The 20,593-nt window shown below is 45.1% G+C and overlaps 1 protein-coding gene across 1 annotated transcript; it reads left to right on the forward strand.

Annotated features, from left to right (window-relative positions):
• Window positions 1-57: 57 nt before the first annotated feature.
• On the forward strand, window positions 58-14,616 carry Arntl2 (aryl hydrocarbon receptor nuclear translocator like 2; the record flags this gene model as incomplete). Its single annotated transcript, XM_021191281.1, is given in 9 exon segments — window positions 58-221; window positions 1,443-1,524; window positions 2,475-2,547; window positions 6,009-6,249; window positions 6,698-6,804; window positions 7,225-7,375; window positions 9,217-9,275; window positions 11,591-11,699; window positions 14,451-14,616. Coding segments are annotated over 9 exon segments (1,152 nt in total), but the record flags the coding sequence as incomplete, so codon positions are not given.
• Between the last annotated feature and the right edge of the window lie 5,977 nt (window positions 14,617-20,593).

The raw sequence follows: 20,593 nt of genomic DNA on the forward strand, positions 1-20,593 counted from the left end.
TCCTTCCTCCCTCCCTCCCTCCCTCCCTCCCTCTCTTCTTTCCTCCCTCCCTCCCTTCCTTCCAGGGAAGCTCACAGCCAGAAGGAAAAGTGTCGGAGAGACAAGATGAACCATCTGATTCAGAAACTGTCATCTATGATCCCTCCACACATCCCCACAGCCCACAAACTGGACAAACTCAGCGTCCTGAGGAGGGCAGTGCAGTACTTGAGGTCTCTGAGAGATAAGCCACGATGATGGCTGCTCCGAACCAGGCATTGACTCTGCACCAGGATGCTGTCACTCTGGTTGATCCTGGCTGTGAAGATTTGGTACAAACATGTCTGTCCACCTTACCCACACACAAACTGAGTGGTGACCTTGTCTTCATGTAAGAAGGTAGGATGTCCCCGGGTGTGATGGCACACGCCTTTAATCCCAGCACTCAGGAGGCAGAAGCAGGTGGATTTCTGAGGCCAGCCTGGTCTACAAAGTGAGTTCCAGGACAGTCAGGGCTACACAGAGAAACCCTGTCTTAAAAAAACAAAACAAAACAAAACAAAAACAAAAAACAAACCCAAGGAGGTAGGATGTCAGACATCAGAAATCCCCACACCAGGAGGTGGAGGCAGGCAGATTAGGAGCTCAGGGCCAGCCTGGGCTACATGAGACCTTGTTCACAGCAAACAAACATATGTATAATAACGGAGTGCACACTGGCTGACTCATGTCCTATTGAGAGATAGACCTCTGTCTGTGAAACTAAACACAGAGCAGGGACTTCAGAGATGAGGTCATTGTGCGGAAACCTGCAGCAACCTGGCAGGGCTGGGGCTGACGCAGAGCAGAGCTGTCTGGGCGTCCTTTCAGAGTGCTTGGAGATCTAGTTTCCACGAGTCTGTTGGGAAATACCAGTCTCTATCCAGTCCTGAGGGTTGGGCGAGTTGCTTGTGTTTCCCTGGAGTCTTTAGCGATGAAAACTCTCAGACTCCATAGAGGTCATTTGATACCATCCCGGAGATTACCCAAGTACCTTCACATTAGCCTTGTGAAGCGAAGGGGAGGAGAAGCGAGGCCGAGATTCAGATGGCTAATCCTGTCTCATGTATCTCAGTCGGTAGACTGCTTGCTTAGCATGCATGAAGCTCTGGGTTGCATCCTTAGCACAACATAAACTGGGTGTGGTGGCACACACTGATAATCCGAGCACTTGGGAAGTGGATATCATGGGTTTACATAATGAGTTCAAGGCCAGCACAGGATATGGAAGGCCCTATTTCACAAAAAGAAGAAGAGGAAGAAAGGAAGGAGGGGAGGGGGAGTGAATGGCCACTAAAGTCCCAAGACATTGTAAATGCCACCTCAAGTCATTGTAACAACAGCAGCAGGGCATGGCCAGTGTTCCCCAGCAATTACTAAATTTCTTTTTCTGTATTTTCAGTAACTCTGGCCTGTTCGTTTTTAGGCATGACAGAGCTTTACTTGGGAGAAAACTCTAAACCTTCATTTATTCAGGATAAGGAACTCAGTCACTTAATCCTCAAGGTAAGTGGTTGTAGCTGGATTTGGATGGGGGCAATGTTTTCTTGAGTCCACCCTGTTGTAGACATTAGAGAGCCTGCGTTTCACATCTCTTTAACTTAGACAGGAAGACAAGGAGCTAATGCCATATTAGTTGGGGAGAATGCACACTTTCCCTGGCGCTGAAACTGAGGTCAGCTGTGGGCTGCCTGATGCACATGCTGAGAACTGAACCGGGCTCCTCTGAAAGAGCACAGGCACTCCTAACCACTGAACCACCTCTCCAGACTCCTGCTTGCTTCTTTTTGAAACAGAGTCTTCCTATGTAGTCCAGGGGGCAGGGGATGTAGCGCTTCCAGTCTTCATCCTCCAGCCTCAGCCTCTCTAGTGCTGAGATTTCAGGTATGAACCACCTCACCTGATGGAAAGGGGTCTTGTATATAGGACTGCATGATTCTATTCATTTACAGATGTCGGCCCAAATCCTTTTTATAACTGTGCATGAAGAAAATCACCCACGTTCACACACTTAGCATTTACTCTGAAAGCATTCTCTGTATCTCTGTCTTAGAATCAAGGAGTCACGTGGGAGGTTTAGTTAATGCCCAGCCACCTCCCTCTTGCCCTCGGCTCTGTGTGATGCAGAGCTGTCCCCAGTGACTGCTGTCTTAACGACTGGTAGACCAGTTATTTCTTGGTTTTGTGTGTGAGCGTGGATGGATACATGGTGCTTGTCCTTCTGACATTACAGTGTCCCCGGGTCTCATCTGCTTTTTTTTCTGTGCGTGAGCAGCACTCCATTGTTTGCACACACCACATCTGCTTTCTCTGTGTGTCTGTTGCCAGGCCCTCATGCTGATTGCTCCTTAGCCAGTGAGACGTGCGCTTGAGACATGGGCATTTGTACCTTGACTTTGTTTCTTTGGATAGATGCCGTAGCTTTTTGAAGAATTTCTATATTGTTTTCCATACAGGGTGTGAACAGTGACTGTCTGTGTGACTCCCCATGCTCTGTCATTTGTCCTTTTGATTACAGCTGCTTTAGTGGTATCTCATTGTTGTTTGGATTTGCTTTTCCCTAATGACCAATACCAATTGTTGTGTAGTGTGGAGGCCATTTGTATCTCTTCTTTTGAGCAGTGTCTTAGTTAAGGTTTCTGTTGCTATAATGAAATACCATGACCAAAAAGCAAACTGGGGAAGAAATGGGTTTATTTGGCTTACACTTCTACATTGTGGCCTATCACAGACAGAAGCCAGGACAAGAAGTCAAGCAGGCTTGGAAGCTGGAGGCAGTAGATGCAGAGGGTGTGGAGGAGTGCTGCTTACTGGCTTGCTCCTTGTGGCTTGCTCCTTGTGGCTTGCTCCTCGTCTTTCTGTCCCTCCCCCCGACACTTTTGTTTCTCCTTGAGACAGGGTTTCTCTGTGTAGCCCTGGCTGTCCTGGAACTCACACTGTAGACCATGCTGGCCTCAAACTCAGAGATCCACCTGCCTCTGCCTCCCAAGTGCTGGGATTAAAGGCGTGCACCACCACTACCCAGATGCTCAGCCTGCTTTCCTGTATAACCCAGGGCAACAGGCCCAGGGATGGCCCCACCCACAATGGATTGGACCCTCCTGCATCAATCACAAATTTTAAAAAAATGTCTTACATACCTGCCTACAGCCCAGTCTCATGGGGACACTTTCTTAATTAAGGCTCCCTCCTCTCAGGTGACTTTAGCTTCTGTCAGGTTGGCATAAACTGTCAGCATGGGTGGAGACTCTATGGATGGAGTCCACCTTGTTAAGTTTGTACACTCTTTATATATGCTGGACCCCTGCCGGACAAGTCACCATCAATAGTCTCTCCTCATTCCTGGGCTGTGTTTTCTTCTGTTGACTGTTGTTCCCTGTGTTGTGGACAAGATTTGAACCAAGCTGGCTGTTGTGTGCTCTGCTTTGGGAACTGATCTAGGAGATTTCCTGTCCCAGCATCTGAGCTATCTGCTGTGTTTCCTATTAGTGGCTTCGGAAGTCTGAGTCCTACCCTGGGGTCCTACCCTGGGGTCTGCACACACTTTTCATTGGCTGCTGTGCAGGGAGAGAGACAAGGCACAGGTTCAGTTCTACACATGGACGGACGGATGGGATGGATGGATGGACAGATGGATGGACAGGCAGCTTTCCCAGCACTGTTTGTTGATGAAGATGTCATTTCTCAAATGCACATTTTCACAACAGTGCTGAGAATCAGTTGGCTGTAGATTTGCGGGCTTCTTTCTGGGTTTCTGTTCTGTCTTGTAGGTCTATGTATGTATTTATCCTATGTATGTATGTATTTATCCTATGTATGTATGTATGTATGTATCCTGTGTATGTATGTATCCTGTGTATGTATGTATGTATGTATGTATGTATGTATGTATGTATCCTGTGTATGTATGTATGTATCCTGTGTATGTATGTATATATCCTGTGTATGTATGTATGTATCCTGTGTATGTATGTATGTATGTATTCCTGTGTATGCTGTTTCTGCTACCATGACTCAGTGCTATATTTTGAAGCCAGACACCTCCAGCTTTGCTCCTGGACTCCTTTGTGCTTCCATGTGAATTTTAGGGTTTTTTTTTTCCAGTTTTGTTAAGAATGTCATTGGTCTGATATTCTGATGGGGATTGCATTGAAACTGCAGGCTGCTTTGAATCGAATCAAAAGAAAACTGGAGCTATTCTGATTTGGGGTTTGTTTTGTTCTTGCTTTTCTAAGATGAGTCATTGGGTTGTGCATTTGAATTCCGTTTTCTTGACCTCAGTGTTTTTATGTAAACTTTGCTATAAACTTCCTTCTTAGTCCTTTTTGCTCTATGCCCTGCGGCATCTTCATGTGTTCATCTGCATAACACACTGGCTGTTCTCATTCAGCCCTCTCCTCCTCACGCTCCTCCAAACCCCAGGCTCCATCCTTCCTTCCGTCATCCCTCTTCTGCTCTCTCATCACAGGTGCATTGTGTTCCCACTTCCATTTGTTTCCAGAACACTTGAAATTCCCCTTGGATTGAAAGCACACCATCCCACCTCCATGCAGGCACAGTTTTTCTCCTTATTGGGTTACTGGCTCACTCCATTGTAGCCAGCAAAGATTCAGGATAGGACTTAATTTTGCATGAACTTGTTAAGACTCATCCTGTGGTCCAACACAGTTTATCTAGAGACAGTTCCATGTGCAGATGAAGGCAATGAACTTGACTGACACAGAGGCTCAGAGGCTGAGCGCTGGAGCCGGCCGGTCCACGCTTAGTCCTCATTTCAGTGCCATGACTGTATGTAGCCTTTGCCTGTTTCCAAAGTTGATAGAGACTGTTAGAGCATCTCACAGGACTGTCGGGGAGATTGGACGAGTTATAAGTTTGCAGCGCTGACTGTCTGGCACCGCTCAACCTCTTCATCTCCTTACTGCTGTTAGTTGTAGCCTCTGGGACAACCCACATCCTTTTCTGTTCAAAAAACCATTTGTTAAAAAAAAAAAAGACTTATTGCTGAGGACCAACCAGCTGGTGTGATGGGTAAAGGCATTTGCCACATAAGCCTGGTGACCTGAGCTTAATCCCACATAAAGGCAGAAGAAGAGAACAAGTTCTCAAAGTTGTCCTCTGAGCTCCACATGCAGGCCACGGCACGTGTGCCCCACACATATCAAGCACTCAGTAACAGTCATAATGAAACCTTCTGTACTCTCTGAATAGTGCCAATGGCTGTTCTGGTCTTCTGCAAATCCAGTCACAAATGAACATTTTAAGTAACCTGTATCAGGTTTTTGCTGCTCTTTGAACCTCTAAGTCACTTTTTATAAGGCTTGTCGCGTGTGTACACCATGCATCTTCTGAGCATGTGCGGTAGCTCTTTGTTCTTGGAAACTTTCCTGCATTGGAGCACATGATTTCTTATCCTTTTTTATTTTGGTGGGCTTGTTTGACAAGCTGCTTAATGGGAATTAATTGTTTGGAGTTTTTCTGAAAAGTCATATATATGTATATATATATATATATATATATATATATATATATATATATATATATATATATATATATATATATATATATATATAAAATTGTGTTTCCAATTGCTCACCAAATATTTCTGTGGTCCCGCTATGACCATATATGTCTATTAATCATCATCACAACCAATAGTAAGAGATTTGCAAGGTTCTTCATAATAGACATACAGAGTGATATAGTATAGGCCAGTAGTCATGAAGGAGGCTGAGGTAATAGTATCAGGGATTAGAGGACAGCCTACTACACATAGGGAGCTGGTTAGAGGCTAGCCTGGGCTTCAGAATACATTTGTCTCCAAAAAAAAAAGGAAAGGAAAGGAAAGGAAAAAGTGGAGAAAGAGGGAGGAGAAGGAAGGAGAAAGGGAGGAGGAAGAGAGAGGAAGAGGAGGGAGGAGGAAGAAGAGGGAGGAGGGGGAATATCAGCATCCATAGTTACCTAAGTGTATTGCTATGATTTTTCGTTAGACCATAGAAAATTCCACACCGTCCATTGCACTGGATACGTGAGAAGCTGGCCTCTGAATGTTGTTAGCATGGAGAAAGAGACGGGTGGTGGGAAAGACAGCTGTCCTCTTACCTGCCTTGTGGCTATGGGACGGTTGCATCCATACATTGTCCCTCAGAAGAGTGGCAAGATCAACATGAGACCGGCTGAGTTCATAACCCGCTTTGCAATGAACGGGAAATTCGTCTACGTTGACCAAAGGTAAACACTCCATGTTTCGCTACCCAGAGGCCACTGGGGCAGCTGAAAGCACGGTTTCGTAGCTCCGCTGCAGTTTGCTCCTAATTAGGGCTTGAGAAGAGGAAGTAAGTGAAATACGGAGGTGGTGATGTTGGTGATTTTGGTAGAACTAGAGGGTAAACTTGGGAAAGTGTTTCCTAGCAGTGGTGTTGAGTGTGCCCTGCTCCACGGCCACGGTGTTGGTCGTAGCGGTGGTACCCAGTACAGGCATCAGCAGGACGTCATGGGGCCTCACCTGGGGTCCTGTTTGCAGTCTGGCTGTGGATGGGGAGGCCAGGGCAGCCCGTGGGAGCCCAGGCTAGCTCTTCCTCCAGGCTGCTTCCCTGCAGTCCCACCTGTGCTGGCCTGCAGTGTTCTGGGAGGCATCACCGTCAGCAACTGCCATGATGTTTTTCTGTTTCAAAACCAGGGCAACAGCAATTTTAGGATATCTGCCTTAGGAACTTTTGGGAACTTCATGTTATGAATATTTTCATCAGGATAACCACAGTAGTTTGACTGACAAGCACAAATCAGGTAGGTAATCCACTGAATGAGGTGCTTTGAGGGTAATTTAAAAAAGACGTCTTCAGCCAGGTGTGATGGATCTCACTGAAAAAAAAAAATCTCAGTATCTGAGAGGTGGCATAGGGATCCGGGGTTCCAGGTTAACTTGGGCTACATAGCAAATGCCTGTCTAAAGAAAGAAAGAAATGATTTATACTATCTACTCTGAATTTCTCATTCCTTATGAAATCCAAAATTGATTCTCAAGGCCCTGGTCTGGGTTTGGTGTTTGGTTTCAGTCTGGGTTTCAGCATGGCCCCCTGGCTGGCCCGGCACTGGCATGCACCCTCTCCAGTCTTTAGGGATGGAGTTACAGGCATGAGCCACCACTCCCAGCTTGAAGACTTTGGTTGTATAGTTTACTCTGCTGACTGTGGCTTTCCTGTGAAGTTCTGCAGAGTAAGGAGAAAATACTTACAGTCTTGTACAAATTCAGAGTGAAGGACGGCTCCTTCGTAACTCTGAAGAGCAAGTGGTTCAGATTCACTAGCCCTTGGACCAAAGAGCTGGAATACATCGTGTCTGTCAACATGCTGGTTTCGTGAGTAACTTTCTGTGCTCTTAAGACCTTTGATCTAATTTCAAATGAGTATCTCTGCTTCTCTTAAGATGCTGTCTTAGTTAGGGTTTTACTGCTGTGAACAGACACCGTGACCAAGGCAACTCTTATAAAGACAATATTTAATTGGGACTGGCTTACAGATTCAAAGGCTCAGTCCATTATCATTGAGGCAGGAACATGGCAGCATCCAGGCAGGCATGGTGCAGGAGGAGCTGAGAGTTCATCTTCATCTGAAGGCTGCTAGCAGAATACTGGCTTCTAGGCAGCTAGGATGAGGGTCTTAAAGCCCACACCCACAGTGACATACCTATTCCAACAAGGCCACACCTTCTCTAACAGGGCCACATCATCTAATAGTGCCACTCCCTGGGCCAAGCATATTCAAACCATCACGGACACCTTTAACACTGCTTGGTTCTCTGTCTATATGACAGCTCAGTTTCTCAGGGGAGGGGGCACAGATGCCAGATCTGTGTGAACTTCTTCCATATCCATCCCCAGATAAATGTCTGCATTAGTTACAGCCCCTGGTACAACATAAAGTCATGGAAATGGTTGTTGTTCCAGCTCATTTAGGAATAACAAGGGGAAAAAAAGCCTCTGTGTTTGGGAAGGTGCAGGGTTCCCCACAGGAATTTTCAGTCTGCAGCTGGTGACCCCACAGAGCTGAGCCTGAGGCTGCAGCGGTCAGCGGTCTGAGAACTTCCTTCCTTTTCTCTCCATTGATGTTAGTTTTTCAGATTAAGCTGAACATTGGCCTTCTGTACTCTACCACTTCGTGCTTGGTAACTGTCTGGTAGCAAAGATGGCAGAAGTATAGGCATTGTCATGCATGTTCTTGGCACTCGGGAGGAAGAGGCAGGAGGATGAGAAATTCAAAGTCATTTTTGGCTACCTAGGGAGTTTGAGGCCAGCCTAGACTATGTGAGACCTTGTCTCAGGAAAAAAAAAAACAGAAAGGAAGGAAGGAAGGAAGGAAGGAAGGAAGGAAGGAAGGAAGGAAAGAAAGAAAGAAAGAAAGAAAGAAAGAAAGAAAGAAAGAAAGAAAGAAAAAGAAAGGAAGGAAGGAGGGAGGGAGGGAAAGGAGGAGGAGAAGGAGAAGGAGAAGGAAGGAGGAGGAAGAAGAGGAGGAGGAGAAGGTAGGTGGGATGTAGCTCAGTGGTAGAGTACTTGCTTAACGTGTACATGACCCTTGGTTCAGTCCCCAGGAAGGAAGGCCGGGCACATGCAATTAATGCCAGTACTAAGAATTAAAGGCAGACAGTTCTCTGAGTTTGGGGTAAACTTGGTCTATGTAACATGTTCCAGGATAGCCAGGAGAGACCTTATCTTGAAACAAAAATAAAACAAAAAAGAAATGGTGTATTTTCTGTGCCTCTGTGCCACAAGAAAGTGTGCCCAGCACAGCCAAGAGTGAGCAGAAATCCGCCCGTGTCCTTGGGGGAAGCCCTCCTCTAGCCTTGTGCCCGTTCATCCTGGCCTGAGCTTTGTTGCCCTGCTAAGTTTTAAAGTAGGTGTAAGGTTTTGTCAATCGAGCTCCATTTGCTTGTCTTATGCTTAGTTTACACAGTACTAGGAGGCCTGTACCTCCCATGTTCCGTCAGCCATTCAGATACAACTGTGGACTTTGCACTAGGTGAACCGTCACTGTGGGAATGAGACCAGTGGGGCATTTGACACAGATCCTGATCTTAGCTGAAGTGAACAATAAAATATAAATGAGCGGAAATTTGGCAAGTCAAATATTTGGAGCCAGTGTGGCTGCATTAATAGATTTCCTGTCCCTCGGGGCAAATGTCATGTGCTTTTCCTACCTCCAGGGGGCGCAGTGAGACCAGGCTATCTTTGCTTCAGTGTGGCAGCAGCCAGTCCTTGGAAGGTAAGATGGAACTTCAGATCAGGCCTGGTAACTCAGATGCATCATCTGGTAAGGATTCTATGAAGACGTGCTTTTCTGTCTAAGAATGGAGAAAATTTCCAGGGGAAGTTAAAAAACATTTCAACTGGACAGGTGGTGCATGGGGCTATAGATGGAGATAGGGGCAGGAGAGGTGACTCAGGAAGTCCAGTCACTTGTTGTATACAGATAATAATCTGATTTTAATCTCCAAAACATACATGAAGGTAGAAGGAAAGGACTGACATAACAGTGTGTCTTCTGGCCTCCACCACCATACACATACATCATATACAAATCACACATACATATACACACTCATACCATACACATATATATATCATATGCATATGTCATACATACACATATCATACATATGAATATCATATATATATATACATACATCATAACACATCATGAACACACATATAATATACACATACACACATATACACACATCATACACACATATCATATACACATACACACATATACATCATATACATCAAAACATATATATATATCATACATACACATCATACATATATCATACACACTCATACCATGTATGCATACACATATATATTATACACATATGTCATACATACACATATCACACACACGAATATCATATGCACATACACACATCATATACACACATCATACACACACATATCATATACATATATACACATATGCATCATACACCTCAAAACATATATACGTCATGCACATACATCATACATACATATACCATACACACATATCAAAACACATATATATCATACACATACACATCAAAACACACATACACACTAACACATGCATACACATACATAATACACATGTAAATAAAAGCACACATGTAAACAAACACATAGACATGCATACAAACACATGTATCATACATACAAACACATATATATACACACATGTACACATCACATATATACAATATCCTACATGCACATACACTAAAAACTAAGGGACTGTGAGGTGGCTCAGTAGATAAAGGTATTTGCCTCTAAACTGACAACCTGAGTTCAATCTCCAGGACTAACAAGGTGGGAAAGAACAGACTTCCACACATGATCCTTTGACCTCCAAGTGTATGCTGTGACATGCATGCGGCCACATACATCATTCACACACACAATAATGAACAAGAGACCAAGTTCAGAAGTCACATAGACCCCACAGGAAACTTCCAGGAACAGAAGTCCCCTTGAGGTGCCAGAGCACTGGGTTCATGCCTCCACTGTAGTGTAACACGGCACTACACACAAGTCGCTGCTCACCTGACTGGTTCCCAACTGGACAGAGTTCCTCATAATCAGACTGGTGTTGTCACATGGTCTCCCTCCATCCTTATCCATGGTGTTCATGGCTTACAGCTAGACAAATGAGAGACTGTCACAAAGGGCCTGTTTTCCATCTCAGATTTTTTTTTAAACCACAGGGATGTGCTCATGTTTTATACACAAAATGTATTTTTAAGTATCAGAATATGGTGGTGACATATGCGTGTAATCCCAGCACTTAGGAGTTAGAATCAGAAAGATCAGGAGTGAGAGGCCGGCTCAGCCACTTGAGACACTATCTAAATAGAACAAAGCAAAAATTAGGAGGCAGAAAGAGGCAGCTCTCTGAGTTCGAGGCCAGCCTGGACTACAGAGTCCCTGGACAGCCAGGACTACACAGAGAAACCCTGTTTTGAAACAACAAAAAGTAAAAACGGGTAGACAGACAAACAAACACACCTGGGGCTGAAGAGGCGGCTCAGGGGTTCAGAGCACTGGCTGCTTTGGAAGGACCTGAGTTTGGTTCTCGGCACATCTCAGCTCACAGCTGCCTGGAACTCTGGGTGATTCCATGCCCTTTTCTGACATTCATGCGCAGCGTATACATTTGATGTACCTACCTACATACATACAAGCAACCACTCATACACATAAAACAGAATAAACAAACAAACAACACAAAGGGAGCTAGGAAATATGAAGTGGTGTTTCCCTGGCTTCGCTGTAAGGGTCAAGAGGGAGGAGACCGTGCTGAAGGCCATGGGTCACTGCTGTGCCTTTGTGACTCTGCGCACATCTGTGATCGCCACTCACAGCATCTCAAACATTGGGAATTTCAGAATAAAAGGTCGCATGTTTTCTGTTGCCTTAAGGTGTGGATCATCTATTTCTTTTCAGGAGAAAATTAGGGAGTTATTTAAGTAAAAAGAAAGCCAGTAGCGAGGGCTGTGCACTCTAACGCTCTCCTCCGAGTTTTCTCTTGTGGCTGCTGCGTAGACTCATTTAGACAATCCTGCATCAATGTGCCTGGCAGATCCACGGGGACTGTCCTTGGTGCTGGGAGTACTGCAACAGATATTGCAAATGAGGTTCTGAGTTTACAGAGGTAAAGTTGTATTACTGCAAATATTCTCATATAAATGGCTGCTGTGGTTACAAACCAGTGAATAGATCAGTCATTCTCCTACTAATGTGTGTATGTATGTGCGTGTGCGTGTGTGTGAGTGTACCAGCATGCACTAGGGCAGGACAGGGTAGCTGGTGTGTGCCTGTGAGTGGCTTGCTTGCAGGGACAAAGGCACCAGATCCCCTGGAGTTGGACTTACAAGCAGTTGGGAGCCACCCAGATAAGGACTTTTATAATCCTATTTTGGAGAAGTTATTTCTAAACAGCATATGAAATTCAGAATTCAGGAAGAAAAGTCGATAAATTTAATTGCATAAAAAGTTCAAAATTGACTCATAAACTATACAGTTAAAATAAATGAATTTAAACCAGAAAGTGTATGCATTGTATACTAACAATCTTTAATGTATAACTTTATGTCATAAATATATTAAATTTTATATCTTCATACTTTAAACTTCATGTAAAGCATAAAGAAGAGTTATTGAATACTTTTGTAGGTGGCCAGAGAGATGACTCAGCAGTTAAGAGCACTTGTTGCTCTTAAAGAAAAGATATCTTAATTTCCCAGCACCCCACAAGGGCTCACACTGTCTATTACTCTAGTTCCAGCAGATCCAACTCCTTCTTCTGGCTTCTGAAGGCACTTCATACATGTACACATACATGTGTGCATGCAAACACTCATAACCATAAAATCAAAATAAATAAAATAAAACAATTTCTTAGAATAGCTGAATTGTTTTGATGCTAAATTGTGGACATGACAAATACAGAGCGAATGGCCAAGAAACGTTAGAAATTATTCATTTCCACCCATATTTAATTGGATACACACAATTAAACAATGGGTCTGGAACTTTTTCACTTAGGAGAGTATGAAAGATTTGAAAGTTTGATAATCCTCTTTGTTGAAGAGAGAAAAAACCAGATTTCCCAGTTCTTTAGAAAGTGTAAATTAGTGAAATAACTTTGGATGGAAATTAGACACAATGCATAAAAAATACAAGGATAAACCAGGTGTGGTGCACACCTGTCATCCTGGATCTCAGGCAAGATGATGATCCTTCTGAGCACGAGGCCAGCCTGGGCTACATTCAGAGACCTAATATAAAACAAGACGTATTTAGGTGGGGCATAGTAGTGCACTCTGTTAATCCAAGCCCTTGAGAGATGGATGCAGGAGGAACTCTATGAGTTCAAAGATAGCCTGATCTATAGAGTGAGGTCCAGGCCAGCCTGGGCTACATAGCTGACCTTGTAGTGTGTGTGTGTGTGTGTGTGTGTGTGTGTGTGTGTGTGTGTAATCTGAGGCTAAAAACAAGCCGTCGTAGCCAACTGAAAGAGTAAGACTGTGATGACGTGCTGCTGAAGAGGGTTTTAACTAATTCCCTCTGTTGCAACCGTACAGTAGAATACTTTGCAAGGTACGGAGGGGCTGGCTCAGCAGTTAAGATGGCTTAGGTTCAATTCCCAGCATCCACATGGCAGCTTACAATCACTCATTCTTCCAGTCCTGGGGTATCTGACATCCTCTTTGGGGCTCCAAAGGCACCAGGCATGTATACAGGGCACAGACATGCATGTAAGGAAACACTCATGCACATTAATATATACTTACGGTATAAAGAAAGGTAGAGAAATGGGAAAGTAAGAAGATAGTCTGAGATAGCCTACACCTTGCTTGTTTGACATCTTGGCCTCAGCTGAGTTTCAGTGTCAAGTTCCTAATTTCCTCCCATTGAAGGTTTGTGGCCAGGAGTCTGCTTGTGCATCTTACTTTTAAAAATATATCACATCGTGTTTATTTACTTTGTGCATGTGCTTGTATGTGCATGCATGTGTGGTCATTGCGTACATAGCATGCATATGTGTGTGTCAGTACATGCACAGAATGCATGTGTGTGTCAGTACATGCACAGAATGCATGTGTGTGTCAGTGCATGCACAGATTGCATATGTGTGTGTCAGTGCATGCACAGAATGCATGTGTGTGTCAGTACATGCACAGCATGCATATGTGTGTGTGTGTCATTGCATACACAGCATGCATGTGGGGGGGTGAGTGCATGCCACAGCATGCATGTGTGTGTGGAGTGTTTTCAGCACTTCAGGGTCAAAAATAAGTCTACCATGTAAGAAGTCAGCTGGTCTCAAGTACTGAGCATTTAGTCTGAGGTTTCTTGTTGTTGTTTGGTTGGTTGGTTGGTTGGTTTTTCTTTTTCTTGTTTTATTATTATTTTCTTTACTTACATTTCAAATGCTATCCCGAAAGTTCCCTATACCCCACCCCCGCCCCTGCTCCCCTACCCACCCACTCCCACTACTTGGCCCTGGCCTTCCCCTGTGCTGGGTCATATAAAGTTTATAAGACCAAGGGGCCTCTCTTCCCAATGATGACTGATTAGGCCATCTTCTGCTATATATGCAGCTAGAGACTCGAGCTCAGGGGGTACTGGTTAGTTCATATTGTTGTTGCACCTACAGGGTTGCAGCCCCCTACAACTCCGGTTGGTTGGTTTTTCAAGACAGGGTTTCTCTGTGTAGCTCTGGCTGTCCTGGAACTTACTTTGTAGACCAGGCTGGCCTCGAACTCAGAAATCCGCCTGCCTCTGCCTCCCGAGTGCTGGGATTGTTATTGTTTATCAGTGACTTATGATGCATTCAGAGGAGAAAGATTCCTTCTAAATTCCTGTCTGAGGAATAAATATCACTTGTCTCCCTTCTCAGGTCACACTCCTCATCCCCAGAAGATGCAAACCCTTCCGAAGAAGTGAGAGATGACCACAGTGTAAACGATGGGCGCACCCATGGGCCTGTGAGTGACGTCATTGTCATTGTGTCAGGACCATTCTATGAAGATACATGGACCTTTCTGCTGACTCAGTCATCTTAAGGGGCAGTATAGGTCAGTGATTACAGGAGACAGGGTTAGAGGCATACAAAAGGGCTCCAGGGTGTGTGTGGCTCACATACCTAGTCTTTGTAATGTTGGATTCAGAATTTGAACTCGGCCTCAGTGTCCTCACTTGTAAGGCAGGTGTATGATAATAGCATACCGTGGGCTAGGCGACGGAATGTAAGCCAAAAACAATTTTTATTTTGAGATAGGGTACCATGTAGCCCAGGCTGGCCCCAAACTCACTGTGTAGCTGAGGATTTCCTTAAACTAATTTTCCCACCTCCACCTTCCAAGTGCCAGGATCACAGGCATTCACCACCATACCATTTAAACCCAAACTCTCCAAATGGTGGCTGCCACACCTGCTAGGTGCTCAGAGAGTGGGAGCTTTTATGATCATCACAGATTCTAACTTGGTGGCTTAAGAGTACTCACGTAGTTTGAAAGAGATTTAAATGAAATAAGTACCGGAGGCTACTTGGTCAAACTGATAAACACAGCTAACTGAAATACATGTTGCATGTATAGTAATTATGCCATAGGCTGGTAGGGCGCGCCTGCCATACGGCAGCTTGAGAGGTGGAAACTGGTGCATTCAGGGCCCACCAGGCATAAATGTAAAGGCCACAGGAGGGCATCAGATCCCCTGGAACTGGAGGAATTACAAACAGTTGTGAATTGCAGTGTGGACTTCTAGAAGAGAAGCTAGTGTGCTCTTAACCACAGAGTCATTCCTCTGGCCCCCAAGTCACACCGATTACCTTGTATTTTAATTTAATTGTCTTTGCTGAGTATACTCACATAGGCCCTCTTCTGTGCTTTACAAATGCAGCTAGATGAGCCGAGACAAGACGGAACAGGGTAGCCCTCCGGTCTAATGCAGGTTCAGACCCACTCTTTCTTCTTTGTGGTGCTACATCTCCCCCCACCCCCTGAATGCCCCTCTGAGCCCTCACCCTAGTGCCCTTCTGTGACCTTGCATCATGCCAACTATTCGGGCTATAGAAGATCAAACAGAACTTCCGTCAGACCTGTGATTGGCAAGCGTCACCAGCGTGCGGGGGTCCTGGTGTGGAGTTTTGAGGTGACTAGGTGCATAGGGATGTATCAGCACACTGTCTACTTGAGCTGACACATGTCCTTGATGTTGAAGGGCCAGCACCCCTCCTGGGCTCCACATAAGACATCCAGGTTCAGCATAAGCTGAAGAAACCCTGCCCAAGGGTCGGGGCAATTCAGAAGCCTCAGCCTTGAAGCATGAAGGATGCTGGAGTCCAGCAGACAGAGGGTCTGCCCACACTGCATTAGGGGACAGCACATAGCCATGTTTCTAGCAGCTCATGTTAGAGCTCATGTATGTATGTTAGCTCATGTATGTCATGGTGATGTGTCCTAAAGAGCAGGTGGGCAGGATGTCCCACATCTGTAATACCAGCTCCAGGGGGCTGAGGTACAAGAATGCCTGTGAGTCTGAAGTCTGCCTGGGCCACACTGGGAGTTCTAGGTCATCTTGGGCTACCCTGTGAATCCTGTCTCAAAACAAAAGCAGGTGGAACAACCCTCATGGTCTGAGAGGAGCTTCGAGGGCCATGACCACCCTTCACAGTGGCAGTTCCTCTCTCAGCCAAAGGACAGACCACTCCTGACACTCAGGAGCAGATGGCTGAGCTCAAGCTCTGAGGATGTCTTCACTCCTTTTCAGCTCACTGAAATGTTTTTCTACAGATCCCACTGGCCTGGACCCAGAACCCACCCTCCGCAGCTCCACCCTGTGCTCTGTGATACTCCACCCTCCAATGTTGGATGTTCTCTTCCTGTTTCTGTTGGCTGATTCCATTGCATCGGGGTGACAGACTTTTATAGTTTACACAATATTCCTTTTTTCTCCCATATTTGTTAAATTTTTAGTAAGAAATAATTGTCCAAAAAATGCATCAAAGTATCATAAAGACAACACTGTGGTTTGGTGTGTGTGTGTGTGTGTGTGTGTGTGTGTGTGTGTGTGTGTGTGGTTTTTGAGATAGGGCCTTCCTATGTATCCCAGGCTAGACTTGGACTCACCCTGTATCCCNGNCTAGCCTAGAACTTTCTGCAGTCTTCCTGCCCCAGCTGCCGGTTCGAGGATTACATCACTGAGCAATGGCTCAGGTTGGGATTTTCAACCCTAAGAATTACAACTAAAACATAGCGGAGTTGGGGAAGACCCTGGACAGAGACCCCACCAGGAGAGTCCCTGTCCTGCTTCCCTGTGGTAAGAGGCATGGTCTCTGGCCCTGTGACTGGATTCTGTGACTCTGACCCACAGTGTGGAGCTCATGGTAGGGCTGTGTATCCCTTCCTGCAGCCATTTGCCCTGTGTGGGTTTTGTACCTGTGCCTGTGACTGACACTGGTGCTCAATGACAGTTTCACAAAAAGGCGGGAAATATTGTAATAACAAGTTCAGATTCACTGTTCAAATGCTATTTGGAATATACAGGATTAAGTAAAAAAAGTAAATAAATTGTATGTATATCCTTTAACCTTTATGTTAGTTTTGGCTCAAACTCACAGTCCTGGCTTGGTCTCCCAAGTTTTGGGGTCACATCCATATAACTTGCTCTTTTTATTTTTTATTTTTAAATGTGGCCAGCGTGAGCCGGGCATGGTGGCACGCCTTTAATCCCAGCACTTAGGAGGCAGAGGCAGGCGGATTTCTGGGTTCGAGGCCAGTCTTGACTACAAAGTGAGTTCCAGGACAGCCAGGGCTATACAGAGAAACCCTGTCTCGAAAAACCAAACAACAACAACAAAAAATGTGGCCAGCGTGTGCTTCTACTGGACGGCAGCACACTAAGACATTTACTCGGTGGATATTATAAATACAGAGGAAAGGCTGCGGGATGGGGCAGTCTACTCCTGGTCCTCAGAGGCAGAATGAAACAGATCTCCGAGAATTCCGGGCCAACCAGAGCTGCAGAGTGAGATTTCAAAGTTGCCATGAATTTTATCATAGCCTGAAGAAAAACGAGACTTTAGTTCAATACTGACACCATATGGCTGATAAATACAGAAACCTGTTGAGAGACAGGAAGACACCAGGAGACACAGAAGAAACAGGAGCTGGTGGAATAAAGGGGGTGGTTTGTAGTCTCCTTTAAAAAGCCATTCCTGCAACGTCGGTATTCAGGAGACTGAGGCGGAAGGGTCACTGTGGGTTTGAGGCTGGTCTGAGCAACATGATGAGGCTCTGCCTCATTGAAACCAAAATAAATAATAAACTGCAGTCCGGGTCTGCAGGCTCAGCACTGCAGTGTGAGCCAGGCAAGATCTCCTGAGCCTACTGTGTCCCTGGGGCTGCGTCAGACCCAGGTGGAGAGAGGACTGCGACTGGCGTGCCCAGCAGTAGATAGAACAGGGCTGATGTCTACAAGACAGCAGAGAACGTGCTGGAGTGGCTAGTAGGTGCCTCGCTCCCCTTTCTGAGGGGCTTTCCTTGGATTAATTCCCACTCCCTGGGACCTGGGAGAGGCACTTGAGGCCTCTGTCTGGAGTGCAGTGGCCCTTTGACTGTCGAGTGAGAGATGTTTGTTTGTCAGAGGGGCCTAGAGATCCCTCTCACGCTGTACCGAGAAGTTCCCAGAGTACCAGTCAGTGCAAACAGCAGAGAGCCTGGCAGGCTGGTGCCCTCTGACCTCTGTGCCCTCAGACTTCTCAAGTGAGGATTTGTATTTCATTTCCTGCTCTTCCTGACTCTCTTGTTTGTATATATTGATATTTTTAAGAGTCTCTGGCAAATAATGAAAAGAGTGAAATTAAATTATATGAAAAACTAGTTTGTGGGTTTTTTTTTAATTTAATAAACTTTCTCCCTTGAAGCTGTGAATTAGTTTCTCATGTAGAAACAAGACTGAGGGAAGGGTCGGCGGCGTCTGGATCTCTGGGCAGAGCAGAGCACAGCATCTGTCCGCATTCACATGTTGTTCAGTGACTGACCATTTAGTGTAGAATTTGATGCTGGATTCCCCACTGAGCCATAATGTTGATTTTTCTTATCTCTTCTTTCTGGAGCATTAAAAAATATATATTTATAATTTGTTTTTCTACAGATCCCACTGTCCTGGATCCAGAATTCTCCCTCCCCAGCCCTACCCCCATGCTCTGTGTTACTCCACCCTCAGATGTTTAGTTATTTTCTTCCAGTGTGTCCTGTTTCTGTTTGGCCGATTCCATTGCATTGGTGTGACAGACTCTTATAGCTTACATAATATTACTTTTTTTTCTCCTATATTTGTTAGAATTTTAGTAAGAAATAATGGTCCAAAAATTGCATTGAAGTATCATAAAGACAGCACTGTGGTTTGGTGTGTGTGTGTGTGTGTGTGTGTGTGTGTGTGTGTGTGTGTGTGGTTTTTGAGATAGGGCCTTCCTATGTATCCCAGGCTAGACTTGGACTCACCCTGTATCCCAGGCTAGCCTAGAACTTTCTGCAGTCTTCCTGCCCCAGCTGCCGGTTCGAGGATTACATCACTGAGCAATGGCTCAGGTTGGGATTTTCAACCCTAAGAATTACAACTATAATAACATAGCGGAGTTGGGGAAGAGCCTGGACGGAAGACCCACTAACCTATATTAGGAGAGTCTCTGTGCTGTCCCTGAGAGAGAAAAAGAGGGTCTCAGATGGGACAGAGGGTGCCACCATTGGGGAGTCGCCATCAGATGTGAATGGAGAAGAAGGTGCCAGAGAGACTAAGACAGCAGCGGTAATGTGAATGGGTCACGTAGTTGGGAAGTAGGCCAGGCCAGCGTTGTCGGGTTAGAATAGCTCAGTATCAGCCCAGCTGCAGCGCAAGAAGCTTATTGATAACATAAAGGTCTCGAGAACAAGGGCGGGCATAGAAAAGCTGGTCCTTTCACACTGAATGACTCCCTGTCGCCAGCACGGGCAGCCCCTACTTTGTATCGTCGAGTCATGCTATTTTTAGACACCGTGCAAATCGACCATGTGAAGTATTTGTCTTTTTTTTAATGTCCCTTTTCACTTACTGCACTATCCTCGAGGTTTGTTGTACCATGTGACCAGGCTCCCTTCTTTTCTGAGACTGTAACCTTCTGTTGTAATGCACATACTACACCACCCACTCATCCACTGATGGATTTGGGGCTTCTTTCTCTTAGCTATTAGGAATGTGATGACCATGGATGTGCAGATATCTCTTCATGATCCTGCTTTCAGTGTGTGCATACCTCTACCTACCTATCTACCTACCTCTGTCCCTATCTATCTATCTATCTATCTATCATCTATCTATTCATCTGTGTATATCTATCATCTACCTACCTATCTATATTATCTATCTATTAATCTAATCTAACCTTGTATCTATCTATATAGAGATACAAGGGAATAAGAGAGAGATGAGTTGAATTCCATTATAAACATTCACCGTTTCATATTCTGACCAAGAGCGTATAATGTTGCCGGTTGTGATGGTTTGAATATGCTTGGCCCATGGGAAGTGGCATTATTAGGAAGTGTGGCCTTGTTGGAGGAAGTTTATCACCATGAGGGTGGGCTTTGAACCTCTGTCCAGTGTGGAAGAGACATTCCACTCCCTCTAGCTGCCTGAAAAAGTCTTCTGTTTGCCTTCTAAACAAGATGTAGAACTTTCAGTTCCTCCATGCCTGCCTGGATGCTCCCATGCTTCCTGCCATGATGACAATGGACTGAACCTCTGAATTTATAAGCCAGTCCAATCAAATGATGTACCTTATAAGAGTTGCCTTAGTGTCTCTTCACAGCAATGGAAACCTAACTAAGTCACAAGTCCTCTGCAGTCCTGCCACCTCTAGATTTTGGCTTCCTTTCTAAGTTCCAATGGGGTTCATACTCATGGGTCTTTGGTACTTCTTCATTGTGGTTTTGATCTGTGCAAATCTGTGAGTGTTTCATATGCTTGTTGCCATTTGTAAATATTCTTTGGAGAAATACA

The sequence above is a fragment of the Mus pahari genome, chromosome 2, assembly GCF_900095145.1.
Source record: "Mus pahari chromosome 2, PAHARI_EIJ_v1.1, whole genome shotgun sequence".
Taxonomy (NCBI): Eukaryota; Metazoa; Chordata; class Mammalia; order Rodentia; family Muridae; genus Mus; species Mus pahari.